The 15264-nt window shown below is 55.4% G+C and overlaps 1 protein-coding gene across 1 annotated transcript in view; it reads right to left on the bottom strand.

Moving 5' to 3' along the window:
- Positions 1-1363: 1363 nt before the first annotated feature.
- The window catches only part of RBM19 (RNA binding motif protein 19), a 63079-nt gene continuing 49178 nt past the window's right edge, over positions 1364-15264 (bottom strand). The window contains exons 23-24 of the mRNA XM_086474071.1: positions 8795-8915; positions 1364-1459 (exon numbers count right to left, since the gene is read on the bottom strand). Coding sequence (XP_086330197.1) covers positions 1368-1459; positions 8795-8915 — 213 coding nt within the window. The 3' untranslated portion in view covers positions 1364-1367. The remainder of the gene's footprint in view (positions 1460-8794; positions 8916-15264) is intronic.

Here is a 15264-nt window from a genome sequence, read left to right as displayed (position 1 = left end):
GGCGAGCGCGGGGCGGCTTCCCGGGGCTGATACACAGAGGACAGCTCCGGCTTCCCCCCCCGCCGGCACGGTGGGCTCAGTGCCGCTCTGGTTGTGTGCCACACGCAGCCCTAAGCAGCACCCTAAAAAACCAGGGAGGCCCTAGGCCACTTGGATGAGCTTTAGGAAGCAGCATCATTTCTGTGGCTGTAAAAATGGGAGCCAGAACACGTCAAAAATCATCCCCTGGGTGGTGTTGAGCAAACACAGCCTTGCTGGAGAAAGAGTAGCAGGGACTTTCTCCCCAGCACAAAGGATGTGTCAGCCCAGCGCCCCGAGTCACCTCCCTGGGGGGCAGCACACCAGTGCGATGCACTCGTCTCTCCTGGCCCTGCCTGAACGTCTCAGCACAGGACGGGGTTTCAACGCCGTGGAGGTGGGTGGTGAGTCCCTCGGGGGATGCAAAAAGCCGGGCAGAGTGCACTTCGAAGGGACCTAGGAGCCTCCCTGGTGTTTTTATTGCACTTCTCTGGACGCTGTGACGGGTGAACAGGTTTCTTACCAGCAATCCAGGGTTTCCACTGTGGCCAAAACCACGGGCAAAGGAGATGCCTGAGCCTGTCTCACCTCGCTTGGACCCACGCAGGATTTGCTAAGCGGTCTCAAAAGGAGATGGGGGGGGGGGGGGGCTGGTGAACTGCGTGGTGTTTGACCACAAGGAGCCATTTAATCCTGGCTCCCTCCTGCCAACCTCTGCCATCCCCCACTCTCCAGCCTCTAGAGATGCTACTCCAAGATGACACACGTCGAGGAGGAGCGATGCCAGCCAGGACGCAAGACGGCACGAACCAGACCTTGGGGTGCATGATGTCCTTGGAGGGTGGGAAGCTGTGGAGCCCATGGGTGCTAGCAAGGAAAAGACCTTTGCCAAACTATCTGTTTTGGGCTGGCAGCTGCAGGTTGGTCTCCCAACAAGGGCTTTTTTTTTTTTTTTTTGGCAGCCCATCTGTTCTCCCCCAGCCACAGCGAGGGCCAATTCGCGACTCAACAGCGATTTCTGCTGCAGCAGCAATTCTGCTGGCTTCCCTCGTAGGAAAGCAAACACGCTGGGGAGCACACGGAAACACACGCAGCGCACGGGCTCACTAAACCGAGCCCAAATCTGGACCCCCTAACACCACGGCTACGAGCCTGCGGGCTGACAGGGAGGAGAGGCAGCGGGTGGGAGCCCCAGCTCGGAGGCTGCTGAGCCTTCGCGAGGCCTCCTTCTCCTCCTCCTGGCGCTGCCGACCCCGCGGCAGCCCAAGGCATTTCGACCTTTAGGGCCAGCTGTGCCCTGCCCCAGCCCCGCTGCCCCGGTACCCACCTCACCAGCTGGCAGGCAGCTCCTAGATGGCCTCGTCCTTGTTGCTCTCCTCCTCTTCCAGATGCTCCAAGATTTCATTCAAAACCTCTGATCGTTTTTTCTTCTTCGGGGAGTCTGTCCAGGCCCAGGTGGTAGCGAAGGGGATGTGGGGGAAGAAGAAAAGCAAAGATTACAGCCTGGGCCTACACACAACCGCCTCCAGCTCCTCTCCTGCTACCTCCAGCCCCCATCACGCCCCTCCCAGGCAAAGCCCCATAACTACCCCTTATGTCTCCTCACCAGCCCGGCCCTGGCAGGACACCACAGCCGGAGGTGTGACCCCGTACCTACCACCCATGCTTTGGTTCACAGGCTTTGCTGGAAGCAAACGGCCCCAGCGTCCCAACAGGCTCGTTGGCGGTGCTGACCCTTCCCATAGACCCCAATTTCCCCATCCCCTGTCCACGAGCGGTTGCGAGACCAATTTAAGACACCAGCCTGCGTTCAAGAAGGCTCTTGGCGCGACACAGACCCAGCCACATCCTTGCCGAGACACCAGATCGCTGCCTGGCCCCGCAGCCCAGCCTGCATCTCCCACCGTGGCTGGCAGCGGGTGAAGGCAAGAGGCTGGCTTCACCCTGCTTTGCTTCTCCTGCCCCACACCAACAGCCCTGTCCGGTGACACCCCCCCAGCATCACCACGTTCCCGAAACTGCTGTGGGGCGCAGCACCGTGCACGCATCCCTCCCCACGGATGCCACAGCCTGCGGGAGGAACGAGAAACCCCCCCCCCGGGGGGCTGCCAGCATCCAAGTGAGTACCCCAACCCCGCATCAGGGCCCAGTGCCAGGGGTGACAAAGGCATTTGGTCCCTGTGCTGAGGCTGATGTTGGTGCTGCTTTTTCTCCGCCGGGCAAGAAGTGCCCTCTCGGCAGGAGCCGCGGCGCAGCCCCCTCTCCCCCCCGCTCACTCCCCAGCCAGCGGCTCTCGCTTGCAAGCAGCACATGGAGAACAGCTGTTTAAATCCTGCTTTCAGACATCAAAAGCCTCGCTGGGTTTCTCAAACAAACAAACATACCATAGGACTAAAGAAAAGGTGTAAAATAAATAAATGGAACAAGCTGTGCATTTTCTTTTAGTATTACAGCTGCTGCGGGAGATAAACAACAAGTAAATGTCACAAAACATCAATACAGAAGAAATTAACCTGACAAAAGCTCACATCCCCCCCCCCTCCGCCTCCCCCCCAACTCCCAACAATTTTGCATTTCTGGAGTTCCCATCTAATGATTTTATTTTTCAATTAATTCCTTGACAGAGAGCCAGAACCCGCCTCCCTCCCCACCGGGGACTGCGGGAATGGGGCCAGGGGGACAGGGGTGCTGATGATCCCCACTTCCCTCCCAATGCCCACCTTGTCAAGCTCCGGGGAGTCGAGGGGGGCCGCAAGGTGCCACCCCGGGACCCTCCAGTGGCTTTTCCCGGTTCAACCATCCAAAGGCACAAGAGACAACCCACCCCAGAGGAAGGTGCCAACTCAGCGGTTCTCCCTCCCCCTTACTCTGCCCTCCCAGCTCCCACTCCCCACAACAGCCTCAAGCTTGGGGCTTGGAAATACCATCGAACAAGGACTCAGCTCCCAAATCCACAGCAGGGAAGAGTTTGTCCCCCACCCGCCATCCCTTCCACACCAGACCCCGACATGCCCCACAGGGAGAGCCCTCATGGAGGCGACGCTGGGGGTTGGACGGCAGAAGGGATGCTGGATGCAGGGTGCTAAGGGAGCACCCCACGCTGTGTGCACCCAGGGGACTTGCTGTGGTGTGGGCAGGGGGCTGGCAGGGCAAACACCACGTACTCCAGATTCACCGGCTCAGCCACAGCGCTGCTGGGGAGTGCTGGGAGCACTCCCCCCCCCCCCATCCACCTAACAAGGAGGAAAAGGGGAAAAACCAACCCCAGGAGGGTGGGGAAGTGAATTGGTTCGACTTCCGTTCTGCTGCTCCAAGCTGGTTAAGGTTTGCCTGCTAACGATCCCATTTGCTTCCTTTAAACAATAGCCAAAGCCGGCGAGGGTGGGCCGAGAGGGGGATTACCACGGGATTAGAACGTGGCAGGGTTGCGGATGCCACGCTAATCCTGCAGGGTTTTACTCTCCGGCTACGGCATGTGTTTGCATTAGTTACAGATGCTCTCTAAAAAAAAAAAAAAAATCTAAAAAGAAAAAAAAAAAAGGAAGAAGAAAGGAGAAAAAACCCAGAGTCCAAAATGCTGGGAGGTGAGGGGGAGCGCGGCAGGTCTGTAATGCAGCTGAGAGGTAAAAGGAGCAGCTTGGGGGGCTGCGGCTAAAAGAGGAGCATCTTGGGAAAGGTGATGTGGATAGGGAAGACTCTTCCCACCCCGCCAGGGAGGGCACAAGGATGGGGTCCAGAGTGGAGCATGCCTTCCCCTGCAAACCCTCCGCTTGAGCAAACAACTGTCAATAAGCAAGGGCTGGCCCCAGTGGGGCTCCGCTGCTTCTCACCCACCCACAGCCCTCTGCTGAGACCAGGGGCCTCGCTGGCAGCGCTCTTACAACCCAAATACAAGCCAGACCCCCTCCTCGCACGTCTCTCTCATTCACCCGCCCCGCAGTCTCTGCATCCCCTCTTTCCACCCCATCCTTCCTATAAAAAAAAAACCAAACAACCAACCCCACAAGTCACTCCTTCCCCTTCCCGCGTCTCGTGCAAAATTCCCCATCTGTCAATTTAATTCTTTGATCGATGGGAAAGAGCAGGAAAAAAAGGCCCAGCACAGCTGGCTTCCCAAGTTAGCCCTGGCAGGATACCGCCAGCCCCGCTGGTGACGGCTGAGCGCAATGTTTGTGAAGCGCAGAGAACACAAGTCAATAGTAATTTAGCTGGATTGGGAGCAAGTACCTTCCCTGCACGGACGGCGAGCTCCCGGGAGAGAGGGAGCGCGCGCACGCTGAGGGCATCACCGCAAACCTTCCCCCAGCAAGGCTGGCTGGGATGGAGCCGCACCGGCAACCGCTGGCCCGTGACGGGCAAGCGAGGGAAGGAAAGGGGGATCGAGCTGTTCACAGACCTTTTGTGGGCTGCAGTTCTGGGGGTGACCCAGAGCCCAGACTGCTCCCTCCGGCGCAGGGCGCAGGACTGCCCCTCGCCCCAGGGTGGGCAGGTTCAGCTGCAGGGCGTCAGGATGCCTTTGTCACCGATTCAACGGAGCCAGGAAGATTCTCCCTGCTGGTTTCAAAGATGTCAGTGATCCTTGTTTTCCAAAGGGGGGGATCTTCCTCCCCAAATGAGGGCCAAGATGCTGCTGGTGGCAGGGTTTGTGCATCCCTCGCTGACCTGACGCAGCGTTTGCCACAAGCCTGCTCCTCAGCATGGGCTGGATTAGAGGCCCCAAGGCCAACCATTGGCTGACCTTTCTGTGGCTTCTCCTTACCATCTTCCCATCTCTTTATCCACAGCAGCCCCAAATCCTCCCCTGTAGCTGGCCAGGCTCTCCCGCCACCTTGCAGCAGCAGGTCCCACAGATTAATAAGGCATTAAAACTCAAAGAAAGTGGGTTTTTTTCCCCAACACCCTCCTCCCTCAGGACGAAGAGAAGGTACACTCAGAAACGAGCAAAAAGACTTAAACCTTTACAGACTGCGCTCGGAGGCAGGAGAGCAAGCGTGGGGGGTAGCGCCGCAGTCCAAGCCATCAGGGGTGGGCTGTGGCTTCACTCCTGACAGCGTTACTGAAACCATCTCTGGCAGCCAGTCACCACTTCTGGGGTCCTCGCTTTCCCCTGGAACATTACAAAGACTCCGAACAAGCCATAAGGAATGACCTGAAAACTACACAAAATGGGAAGGAAGCCTATTCCATTTTATTGCATCTATTAGACCTATTGAAAAGATGGCTCAGAAGTGGCTTGATTGCCATGACAAACGCCTACACGGAGAAAAGATTTAGGAGACCAGACCTCTCCTTAACCTAACAAATAACAGCAGAGAGACCTGGGAACTGGAAGCCAAATCTCTATAAATGGGGTCTAGAAATAAGGTGCATAATTGTAGCAGAGAGAAGTCAGTGGTAGGACGTGTCTCTTGCTGCCCAGGTCTAGACTTTACAAAGTATTGCCTTGCTAAGACAAAAACGACAGGGCTGACACTGGAGTGCCTGGGTGAGGGGTTTTGGCCGCTGCTACTCAAGACAGCAGCCTGAAAGATCAAGGTGGCTCTTTCAAAGCTGGAGAAATCCGCTGCGATGGCAGCAAGACAGAGCAGGACGAGCTCATTGCTTGAGTCAAACTCACCATCAAATGCGGGGGAGCGCAGGTCATCGTGTTGTCCCACTGGACCTGCGTGATAACAACCCCCAGGCTTGTGGCAATCTCACCCTCTGTCACCACTTTGCAGCCCCTCCTACACACAGAACCACCACGGGCTAACTGTGGCAACATCTGTGCATCGTTGCTGTGCCCACAGCAAACCAAAAACTGCATAGAGAAGAGCAAATGGAAGAGGAAAAAGAAGGAGCTTTTCAAAATACTTAAATTCCAACTGCATAAAACTTGGGAGAAACGCATCTGAAAGCCCTGTAAGATGGGCGCTCTCAGTCCTTTGCCCCGCTTTCACTTTCACCTCTTCTGTATGTGCAAAGTCCTCCGCACGCTCCCTGGTTGCTTTTACTTCTGCGGAATAACCAGGTGAAGGGCCAGGAGCAGCAGAGGCCACATGTCACCCTGTACTGATGGCACAGCACTGCCAGCGCGGCTCGACACAAACACGTGACGCCACTACAGCAAGACCAGCCTCTCCAAACAGCACGGGTAGCTTGTGGCGTTGGAGGTCTCCAGGTCCAAAAGGCTCACAGATGACTTCCAGAGAAAGAAAAAGAAGAAAAAGACTCTCCCATGGGATGGCAATTCTCAACGCTGCAAAGAAATTCAGGGCAGGAAACGAGGAATAAGCTGAGCTGGATGGTGGGATAAGACCCATCCCATCCACCGCACTGTGCCTTTTGAAGGCACCTGCCTCCACGTCCTGCTTTTCAGACGCTGCTGGCTGGGCTTGCCTTGGGGAGCAACGTGAGGACAGCAGCAGCAACAGCTTTTGGTGGCGAAGAGCAGCTGAAAACACCAGGGACCTCGGTCTTGACTCTTTCCTGAGCCTTGAAGACTCAAAATTACCTTTGCTCTCCCATTCCCAGCTCGGTCCTTTCCTACCTGGAGAAAAGGGACCAGAGGAGCCTGATCACTGCAGCCTGCAAAGCTGTGGGAAGACCCTCACAAGTCACCCACACTGAGGTGGGAGAGGAAAACTCACAGGGACATCCATGAACAGTGCAGGGATGTCCGAGCTGCTCCTGCGCCTTGTGGAGGAGAAAGTGGGGGCAAATGGGTACCAGTAAGAAAACTCGAGCTTGGTTTCTGGTTGACAGAATCCAGTCTGCAACACCAGTGAATCGAGATGTGGCAGTCTCAGCCCGGCTGTTTGGTAGGCTGAAGGAGCGGGGAGGATTCGAGGCGGCAAGGCTGTGTGCGCTCTGTATCCCCTCCACCCCGGCTCCATGTGGGAAAATCAGCCTCCAGCTACCCTGGGGAGCAGAGGAGCATCCCCACGGGGGCTGAAGGCAGCGGGGTAGCTGCAGCTTCCCCCAGTTCATCACCGTCACTTTCTGCACACCCACAGCAAAAGGGAGAGGGCTTGGCTTCCTCCCCTCCTCGGGGCCACTGGGCATCACCGCCAGAAACCCCATGGCAAGCCCACCTTGAGGGCACTTCCCAAAGAAATAAAATCCCACCTGTGAAACTCCAGCCTGCCAGCGCAGCGTGGAGAGGCTGAGACCTGGTCCCAGGCACCAGCCAGCTCCCAGTGCCCACTCTTGCGCCCCAGACTGGTTTTGTTATGGAGAGCCGCTTCTGGCAGACCCCGCTCTGCCGCCGGATTAGCTACCGGCAGTTTTGCGGCGGAGGACACGCGTCTGCATCAGACAGGGCTGAAGTCATGGGATGTTATTCCTCTCCCCTCGAGATGGGCTGGAGCGCAGTGATGCCTGCTGCCTTCACATCTTCAGTCTCTAAAGATGGGGAGTGATAACCTTGCTCCTGTTTTTCAGCCAAGGCTCTGGAGCCATCGCAGCTCCAAGGCTGCATCCCTGTTGGGAAGCGAAAACACTCTTCTGCTGCTCCCCACCAGTCCCCACCTCGGTAAGGAAGAGCCCGGACAAGTGGGCTGGAGCAAATGCAGACAAAAATCGGGAAGGAAGCCGAGCTGGAGGGAAACAGGGAAGCCACAGAGCTCGCAGGCAGCAGCCAGCATCTGCTGCAAGTCTGCAGCTACCACAAAGCCAAGACTATTTTTTCCCCCTAGCCCGAGCAGAGTAGAAAGGGAGAAAGGAGATCCTGAGTATAAAATGAGGCGCATGAAACATCACACCTGCTGCCTTCTGCACCCAGGTGGAGACTCACGTTACTGTGGCCAAGTATGACACGTCCCCCCCTCCAGCACTGGAGGCACATCCATCCCCAGCAGTGCCTGTCCTCCCTGCTGCCTCGCACATGCCCCCAGCAGCACAGCTCTACGCCCAGGCTATTACATACATCTAGACACTGCTGTGCTCCTTTTGGTCTCCTTTTTGGCACGCCGTTGGAAATCAGCCTGTGGCTCCCGGCACATCCCTCTTTGCTCCACCCTCAGCCCTTCCACCACCAAACTGCAGCTTCCCCAGCCTGTAATAACCAGCACTGCACACTTATTTCATGAACAAGAGGCCAGGTCCTGCTGGAGTCAGGCTTGCTAAATAAGGGAGGCTTGCTGCTCTTCCATCGCCGGGGATTGCGACGTGCAGCCCCAGAACCGCTTATGCCAACCCCCTGGGCGATGGGCATGTGTGCGATGGAGAGGGGAGGCGGGGAGGGGATGCAGGAGGAAGAGCATTGATCTCCAGCTTAGCCCTCCAGCCCAGGGGAGCCCCTCCTACATAAATATTTGCCAAGCAATGCATTTGTGCCTGTCGATGGCTGTCAATAGGAGCCTGCAGTGCTGTTATCTGCGGAGCTGTCATTCTTGGGAACCTGATCCAAACAGCCCTCTCCTCATCTCAACCGATGCCCAAATTATTTGTCCTTTTTCATCCGTGTTCTCCGTGCACAGAGCCTGCCCCCAGCTACAGAGCATCCTGGGGTGCAGGCGGACGGAGCAGAAGCACTGCAGGTGGCACCGAGGTGCCTCGGCCGTGCCAGCACGCGGAGAGTTAACCGGCTCACACGCACACAGAGAGCTGTCAGACAAAGCCTGTGGCCTGGATGCCTCCTGCTTCCCCCTGCACTTGCAGGCTTCAGCATCTACCTGCCAGCTCCAGCAAGCCAGCAGCAGAGGGGAAAGGGCTGGCGTGAGCTGGCGGCGTGTGCCAGATGGGACGGGGCCAGCCGGGGCTGTACCGACAGGCCAGAAGGCTGCTGCTACGTTACCGTGGAAATGCTCTGCTGTTTTCCGTCTCAGGGCCTCCACCGTCTCCTCCGTGTCTGCCCACTCCAGGACCAGCCTCCGGCCGTACAAATGTGTGCTGTGGCACAGGGCGTTGAACGCTTTCTGCAGAATGAAGAGGAAAAAAAAAAAAACCCCAACAAAACCATAAGGGAGACAATAAAACCAGGTTCACCTGAGGGAAAAGCCAAGATGTCCCTCCCTCCGCCTTGAATCTAAAAGGCCACCAGAGAACATCCTCCTTGGAGCACTTTGCTCCGATGGGTCAGGATTCGTCTCCATCAGTGGCTTGGACTCAATCATGTATCTTCTACGTACCTGCAGCAGAGCGAATGCCCGTCGCCACTCCTGCAGGCTGCTGCTGCTCGCTAGGGAGCAGGCTGAAATCCAGCAGAGCAAGCAGCTCAAGGCTGGCTGCAGCCTTGCATCACCCTGGGACCACCGCCGAGCCAGGAAAGCTGCGGCCTGGAAAGGCCGTCAAGACTCGGGGTAGCACTAGGTGGGTCAACTGCAAACCAGGGGGCTCACAGGCAGCAGTGCTGGGTCAGCACGGGCAGAGCAAGCCCTGCACCCAGCCTGTTCTCTCCGCTGGCCCGCAGTGAAGCGCAGCTCAAGTGGGAGTACGGAGGTTGCTCTCTGCGCAGGGGCAACAAGTCTGAAGAAGCTCAAGCTCGCCTTCCTCTCACCAACCGTTTGGTGATGGTGGCAGCAAATGTGGCAGAGCCAGGAGCCAACGCAGAAGCCCCCTTCTCCTTTTGCCTATGGTGGTTTGCTGTGTTATGGAAATCCAGAGGTTTCCTCATTGTTAGAGCCTGCTTAGTAACACCAGTACAGTTACAATCTCTGGCTGATGTCGACCAGCACAGTAGCTCAGTCGGCTTTCTACGCCTGTAGGCAACCCGCAGAGGCATTCAGGAACCAGCGACTCGATCCAGGGAAGGTTGACTTTGTCTTTATTTCCCCCAGACTTTCAAGGAAATTCAGGACGGAGCAAGATTGGGCCCGTAATGCAAATGCACAAACACGCTGGGCAAACCTTTTCATCCCTAGGGGCCCACAAAGTGCTCCACAGCAACGCAACACATGGCTGGGCACAGGGGTCGAGAAAAGGAGCCCTAAACGCTCTTTTAAAAACCCCAGCTAAGGCTGGGATTAAATCAGGTTATAAACTCTGGAAACTCGCATCCCTGGAACAAATACAGCAGTTACAGGACCACAGAAACACATCCTGCTGTCCATCAGGGACATGCCCTCCCATCTGGAGGCCCTCAAAACAGCACCAAAGTTGTCCTGGAGAAGCCCAGCCCTCTCCTCCGAGCCATTTGCTAAACGGCAATTTTGACCCCCTGTGGTTGTCCCCAAACGTCACACCCCTGGGCAGAGGGGCTCTTCCTGCAAGAGGCTTTGGCTGCCCATGACCGTTCCTCACCCTGCCTGAGCCACCGGGCTACAAAACTCAACCCCCCCCCCCATTTCCAGTGACCAGCACTCAATAACTTGCATTTTTCCCTCCTTCCCACTCCCTTTCACTCATACAATTCTCATTCATTACAAAAAAAAAGAGAAACGAGGAGCACCAGCTCCACCTGCACGGAGCACCGCTGAGCTTCCCACCTTCCACATTCACCAGCTCCCCAGGGCTGACCCCGGCAGGGCAGTGCCCTTCCTTTTTTTAGGGGGGGGGGGGGCGCCTTCCCCTCCGAAGGGCTGCAGGCCTGGCTGGTGTTTCTGCCGCTACAGCTGTTTTTATTTGCCGCTGCTGTTGTTTTAAAGGCCTATTTTCACTTGGAATGGTATCCAATTAGCAGAGCAATGTGCTGGCTTAAATAAACACTCGGGGGGAGGTGGCAGTAGGGAGTTGTGATGGCTGTTTACGTTGGCACAAAGAGCCATTTCCAGAGCCTGGCAAACAACTGCAGCTCTAATCGCCGGGTCTCATTTGTTAATTTATACTTTTTAATTTCTCACTTCCCGCAGCACAAGGAAGAGGAAGGTTGGAAGACAGTACGCAGTGCCAGCAACCTCCCTGCACTCTGCAGCAGGTCATGGAGGAGGGCAGACCATGCTGAATGTGTCCACCATCATGGCGAGTGGTACAACCTGCAGAGCTTGGTGGGCTCCCATCCTCCGAGCCGCTTGCTCTGCCACGTCCTCCTCGTTGCAGGGTTGCTTCCACGCCCCACCAAGCACACGCAGCCCAGTCTGGGATGAGGCACCTTCTCGTTTTGCAGGCAGCACTGGGAAAGGTCATGGAGCAAGAGGGAAGGCAGATGCTGCCATCAAGTTGCGTTGCATGCAAGAAACCCGCCGGGAGACGCGCATCTGTCAGCAGCCTGGTGACATCGGCCCTTCCCAGCCAAATGCAATCCCAAAACGAGGTGTTTCACACCCAGGACAAAGCAAAGCTCGGGATGCCAAGAGCACAGGGATCTCTTCAGCCCATCACTGCTCCAGCCCACGCAGGAAAGGGTGTGCTGGGACCCGTGCTCCCCACGGCCCCGTCTGCCAGATGGGCTCCCGGAGCCGGGGCTGCAGAAGAGAAGCAGAGCATTTCGGGTGAAAACACGTGAATGTCACTTCCTTTGGAAATGAGCTAAAAAATAAAACGTAGCTCTTCATTGCTCTGAGAGGAATTAAGACTTTTTCGGGGGAAACCAAGAGAAACCACCGATGATTTACAAGACAAAGGGATGAAATGCCATCCCCATATATCCACATTGCTGGAAATCTTCCAGCGAGAGGAGGAGGAAATTTGGCACTGCTGCTATTCCAAATGAAAAGACAGGTAGGGGAAAAAAATGTATTTTAGTTACACGAGAAATATGAAATGAGGACAAGCAAGCTGGCTCTCAAAGAAAGTGGGGCTGGAGGCAGGAGCTGTTCTCAGGGTGCGGCTCCTCCTCCCGAGTGTCTGCCTTCCTACAACACCTCCTTTGAAGACCAAAGCATCGAATGGCCAGAGGTGTGTTTAGCTGTATCTGAACTAGGGATAAAGAGGGATGTGGCGCCTGCTCAGACGAGAGAGACTCGCCGGAAAAGAACTTCTGATTGCCACAGCTTCCCATCATCCTACACCCTTAAGAAAAGGGGAGCCTCCACCACACAAGGCTCACTATTAAATGCCCCAAAAAAGGATTTCATTAAAGCTGCTGCATTTGGTAATACACCTACTGCCAGGTAACACTGAAAGCTGAAGAGTGCTGGCAAACTTCCTCACAGGTCTCTCTTGCTTTCCAAATGCTTTAGGGGTTGCAGGAAAACCCTACGGCCTCCTCCCCCTAGAAAACCAGATGCCAAGTATGCTTCAAACCACCATTTCTGAACCCTGCTGAGTAGGATTTTGCAGAGTTTGGTTTGAACTTAACATCATGGCTCGGTGCAGCAGGATTTCATCACCAGCTCTGAGTCCAGCTTGGGCAGGGCTAGAGCCCAGGCGGCGGATGGAGAGGCGAACAGAGCAGGGAAGAGCAGAGAGAGGAAGGGGAGAGGCTGGAACAGCAGCTTAAAAATGTTTGCGGGATTCAGAAAGAGAATTTCAAAATGAAGGGTGGCCGATAAAACTCCCGTGAAACCCAGGCTGCTGGGACAAGACACACACTGCTTGGGAGCACAGCCTGCTGCGCCGGCGTGTTGGAAAGGCAGAGATCAAGAGACTGGACCACGGTGTCTGTCACCCCTGATGCTACAGCTCCATCCCTAAATGCCATATTAATTTGGAGGACAGAGCTGCTCTGCCTATAGATTCCCTCTCGCCCTATTAAATCCTCAAGCCGAAGAGCCTCTGGGCTGGAGTCATTAGAGGGACAAAGGGTCAACAACATCAGGAGATTGATAAATTTCCCTCCCTCGCAAGAACCGGTCCCAGCTGAGGATGCTCTCTGTGATGCCAGCTGCACACAAGGATTTTTCCTTCCATGCACGTGCATTTTTAAAGGGTTGACTGTCTTTCCCGCATGGGCAATTTCTATTTGGAGACCAGATGTATTTTTATATCAACATGGGAGAAAAGTGGAAACTTGGCTTCCAGTTAATAGTTCAAAAATAAAAACAATCCGACAACAGTTCTGCACAGGGAACGTCAGGAAACACACCAATCGGTTAATGCTTCCTTAACCAGAGTTAATTTGTTATTGCCGACGGATCAAAGTTCCCCTTCTCATCCCCTAACTTCCCTGCACTCCCAGCTAGGGGTCAGCTGGTGCTGGAGATTTAAAACCAGAGGCTCGATCAGCAGGCATACAAACCCTCTTTGTGAATATTGCTTTGTCCCTCCCGTTGCTGTCTCTGACATGGGTTCCTCCCCGTTGCCTGGCTTCGCACGTGTGTGCCGTGATCTGTTAAATGCTTGCGACACAGAAGACAGGGGGCTGCTAATCCCATCTGATGGTGGTGTAACACTCCCAGCCACAGTCCATCCATCACCCTGGGAGCCATCCAACGTCCCAAGAGACAGCCCTGGCTGCAGATGTCACCGCGGGAAAGCCAGGCGTGAGACTGGGGCTCTGAAGGACCAGGAGATGGTGAGGAGAAGACACTGCCACTACCAGCAGCATCCTGTGTCCTGTCTGAACGTCACCCCCCCCCCCCCCCCGCAGGCAAAGGCGCCCCGCTGCCTGATGAGTGCGGCTTGGGCGCTCAGCCCTCCCGTGGCAGCACCTTTCAGCAAGGCTGGCTCTCCTCGAGCGGGTGGCAGAGCATCGGGGGGAGGCCGAGGGGACAAAACTGGTCTGACTGGTCTGCAGGCACAGCGTTGGGGAGTTCGGAGGGGGAGCCCCGCACCTCTGTCCTGCCTTTGGAAAAATCTCTGCACGAGCTCCCGCAGCGGCCACGATTGCTCAGAGAAAAAGACAAACACGGGAGGTCACAGGCTTTAAATGCCCAACAAAGCCACCCTAACTACGCTATTACAAAACCATCATGTTTTATAAGACACTTACAAGCGATTTCCAGATTACCTTTCTGAGCAAAAACGTCACTGATAGTCACAGCTATTCAGCTCAGAGGTCTCCAGTCCCGCTCCCCTCCTCTCTCATTTCACTTAGCAATAAACTCTAAGCCAATTATGTCTGTGTTTACAATATTCAGGATCCTATTCATCAATACACAGCGCATCCTTTTCCAGACGGCCAATGGAGTGTACTTGATGTGCCACTTGTGAGACAATTAAATCCCTCAAAGAGATGAGGGCAGGGGGAAAAAAAAAGAAAAAAAAAAAAAAAAGAAAAAGGAAGACGAGCTGGTTTGCTGGAAAAGAAGAAAAACCCCCCCAAGCGATCTTCCACAGGGCATCTCGCTCCCTGCACGCTCGCCTCCTGTGGCCTCTGCGAGCTCCGGGAGCGGTGGCCCAAGCAAACAAGCACCCTGCCCGGCTCTCTCCCCTCCAGCTCGCTGCCAGCGCTCACGGAGGGGTTTCCGACCGCTGCGACCTCCGTCAGTCCAGTGCAGCTGGAAGCAGCCACCAGGTCCCCAAGCGGATCAAGAAGGACGGGAGGCAGACCCTGAGCCTGTGACCCGTTTCCTCCAGAAACCAAGCAGAAAAGTGGGTCCTGTCTCGTTCACACCCAAACCGGCAGCTGAGCGGCAGTGAAGGACCAGCCAGGTCCCTGTACGCACCTTTCCATCAAATGCTTCCAGTTTCCTTAGGAAAAGATTAATTCAAAACCCAGGAACAAAGCCTGGAAGACTCTGGAGTGAAGCAGAGGTTAAGGCAAAGCTGCCCAGAGCTGGTGTTGAGCAGAGCCAGAGGCACAGCTCACCATGCAGGGAGAGGAACCGCGCTCCTGAGGGGCTCGCTGCACCCCACGCTGCCCAGCGAGCTGGCCCCCAAGGGGAGGATGAATGCTGAGCGGAAGGAAGTTTGAATTAGGATCAATACAGGACTAAGAAAGAAACTCTATGTACTGTGTTATACCAGAGGTCAGACTGGAACGGATGATCTAATAGTCCCTTGTGATCGCAGATCAATGAATCCTGTCTAAAAACATAAACACAGGCTGCACTTGCTCCCCCCGACTCTCTCCTTCGTGTCCGCTCGCGGTCTTGAAAATTTGGAGTCTCAGGGAGTCAGCAGAGCCACACGGCCCTTCCCTTCAGCAATAACATCCCTCGGCTTGTGCCCACAACCGTTCCTCTTCCAGATACTGTGCGAACAGCCAGGAGCCAGCAGCAGGGGCGAAACCCACCCTGCTCTGGTGCTGGGAGCGCCCACACAGCAGCTTACAGCAGGGCTGAGGACCCTCTTCTGCCCAGTGCATGACAGACCATGCCTGGTCCAGCTCTGGCAATGGGTAAGAACAAAATGCTATCAGACAGGCTACAACTCCCTTGTTTCTTCTGCAAATATGGAACGTAAAACATGTAGGAAAGCTTTAAAAAAAAAGAGCATTTTGAACAGCAATCTATCCTGGCTTAAAATACTATGGAATATTTTGCAGCACAAAGCGCATATAGATTG

The sequence above is a fragment of the Leptosomus discolor genome, chromosome 16, assembly GCF_034619465.1.
Source record: "Leptosomus discolor isolate bLepDis1 chromosome 16, bLepDis1.hap2, whole genome shotgun sequence".
Taxonomy (NCBI): domain Eukaryota; kingdom Metazoa; phylum Chordata; class Aves; order Leptosomiformes; family Leptosomidae; genus Leptosomus; species Leptosomus discolor.
The sequence above is the reverse complement of the archived record's forward strand: the minus strand, read 5'-3'. Positions and strand labels throughout refer to the sequence as shown.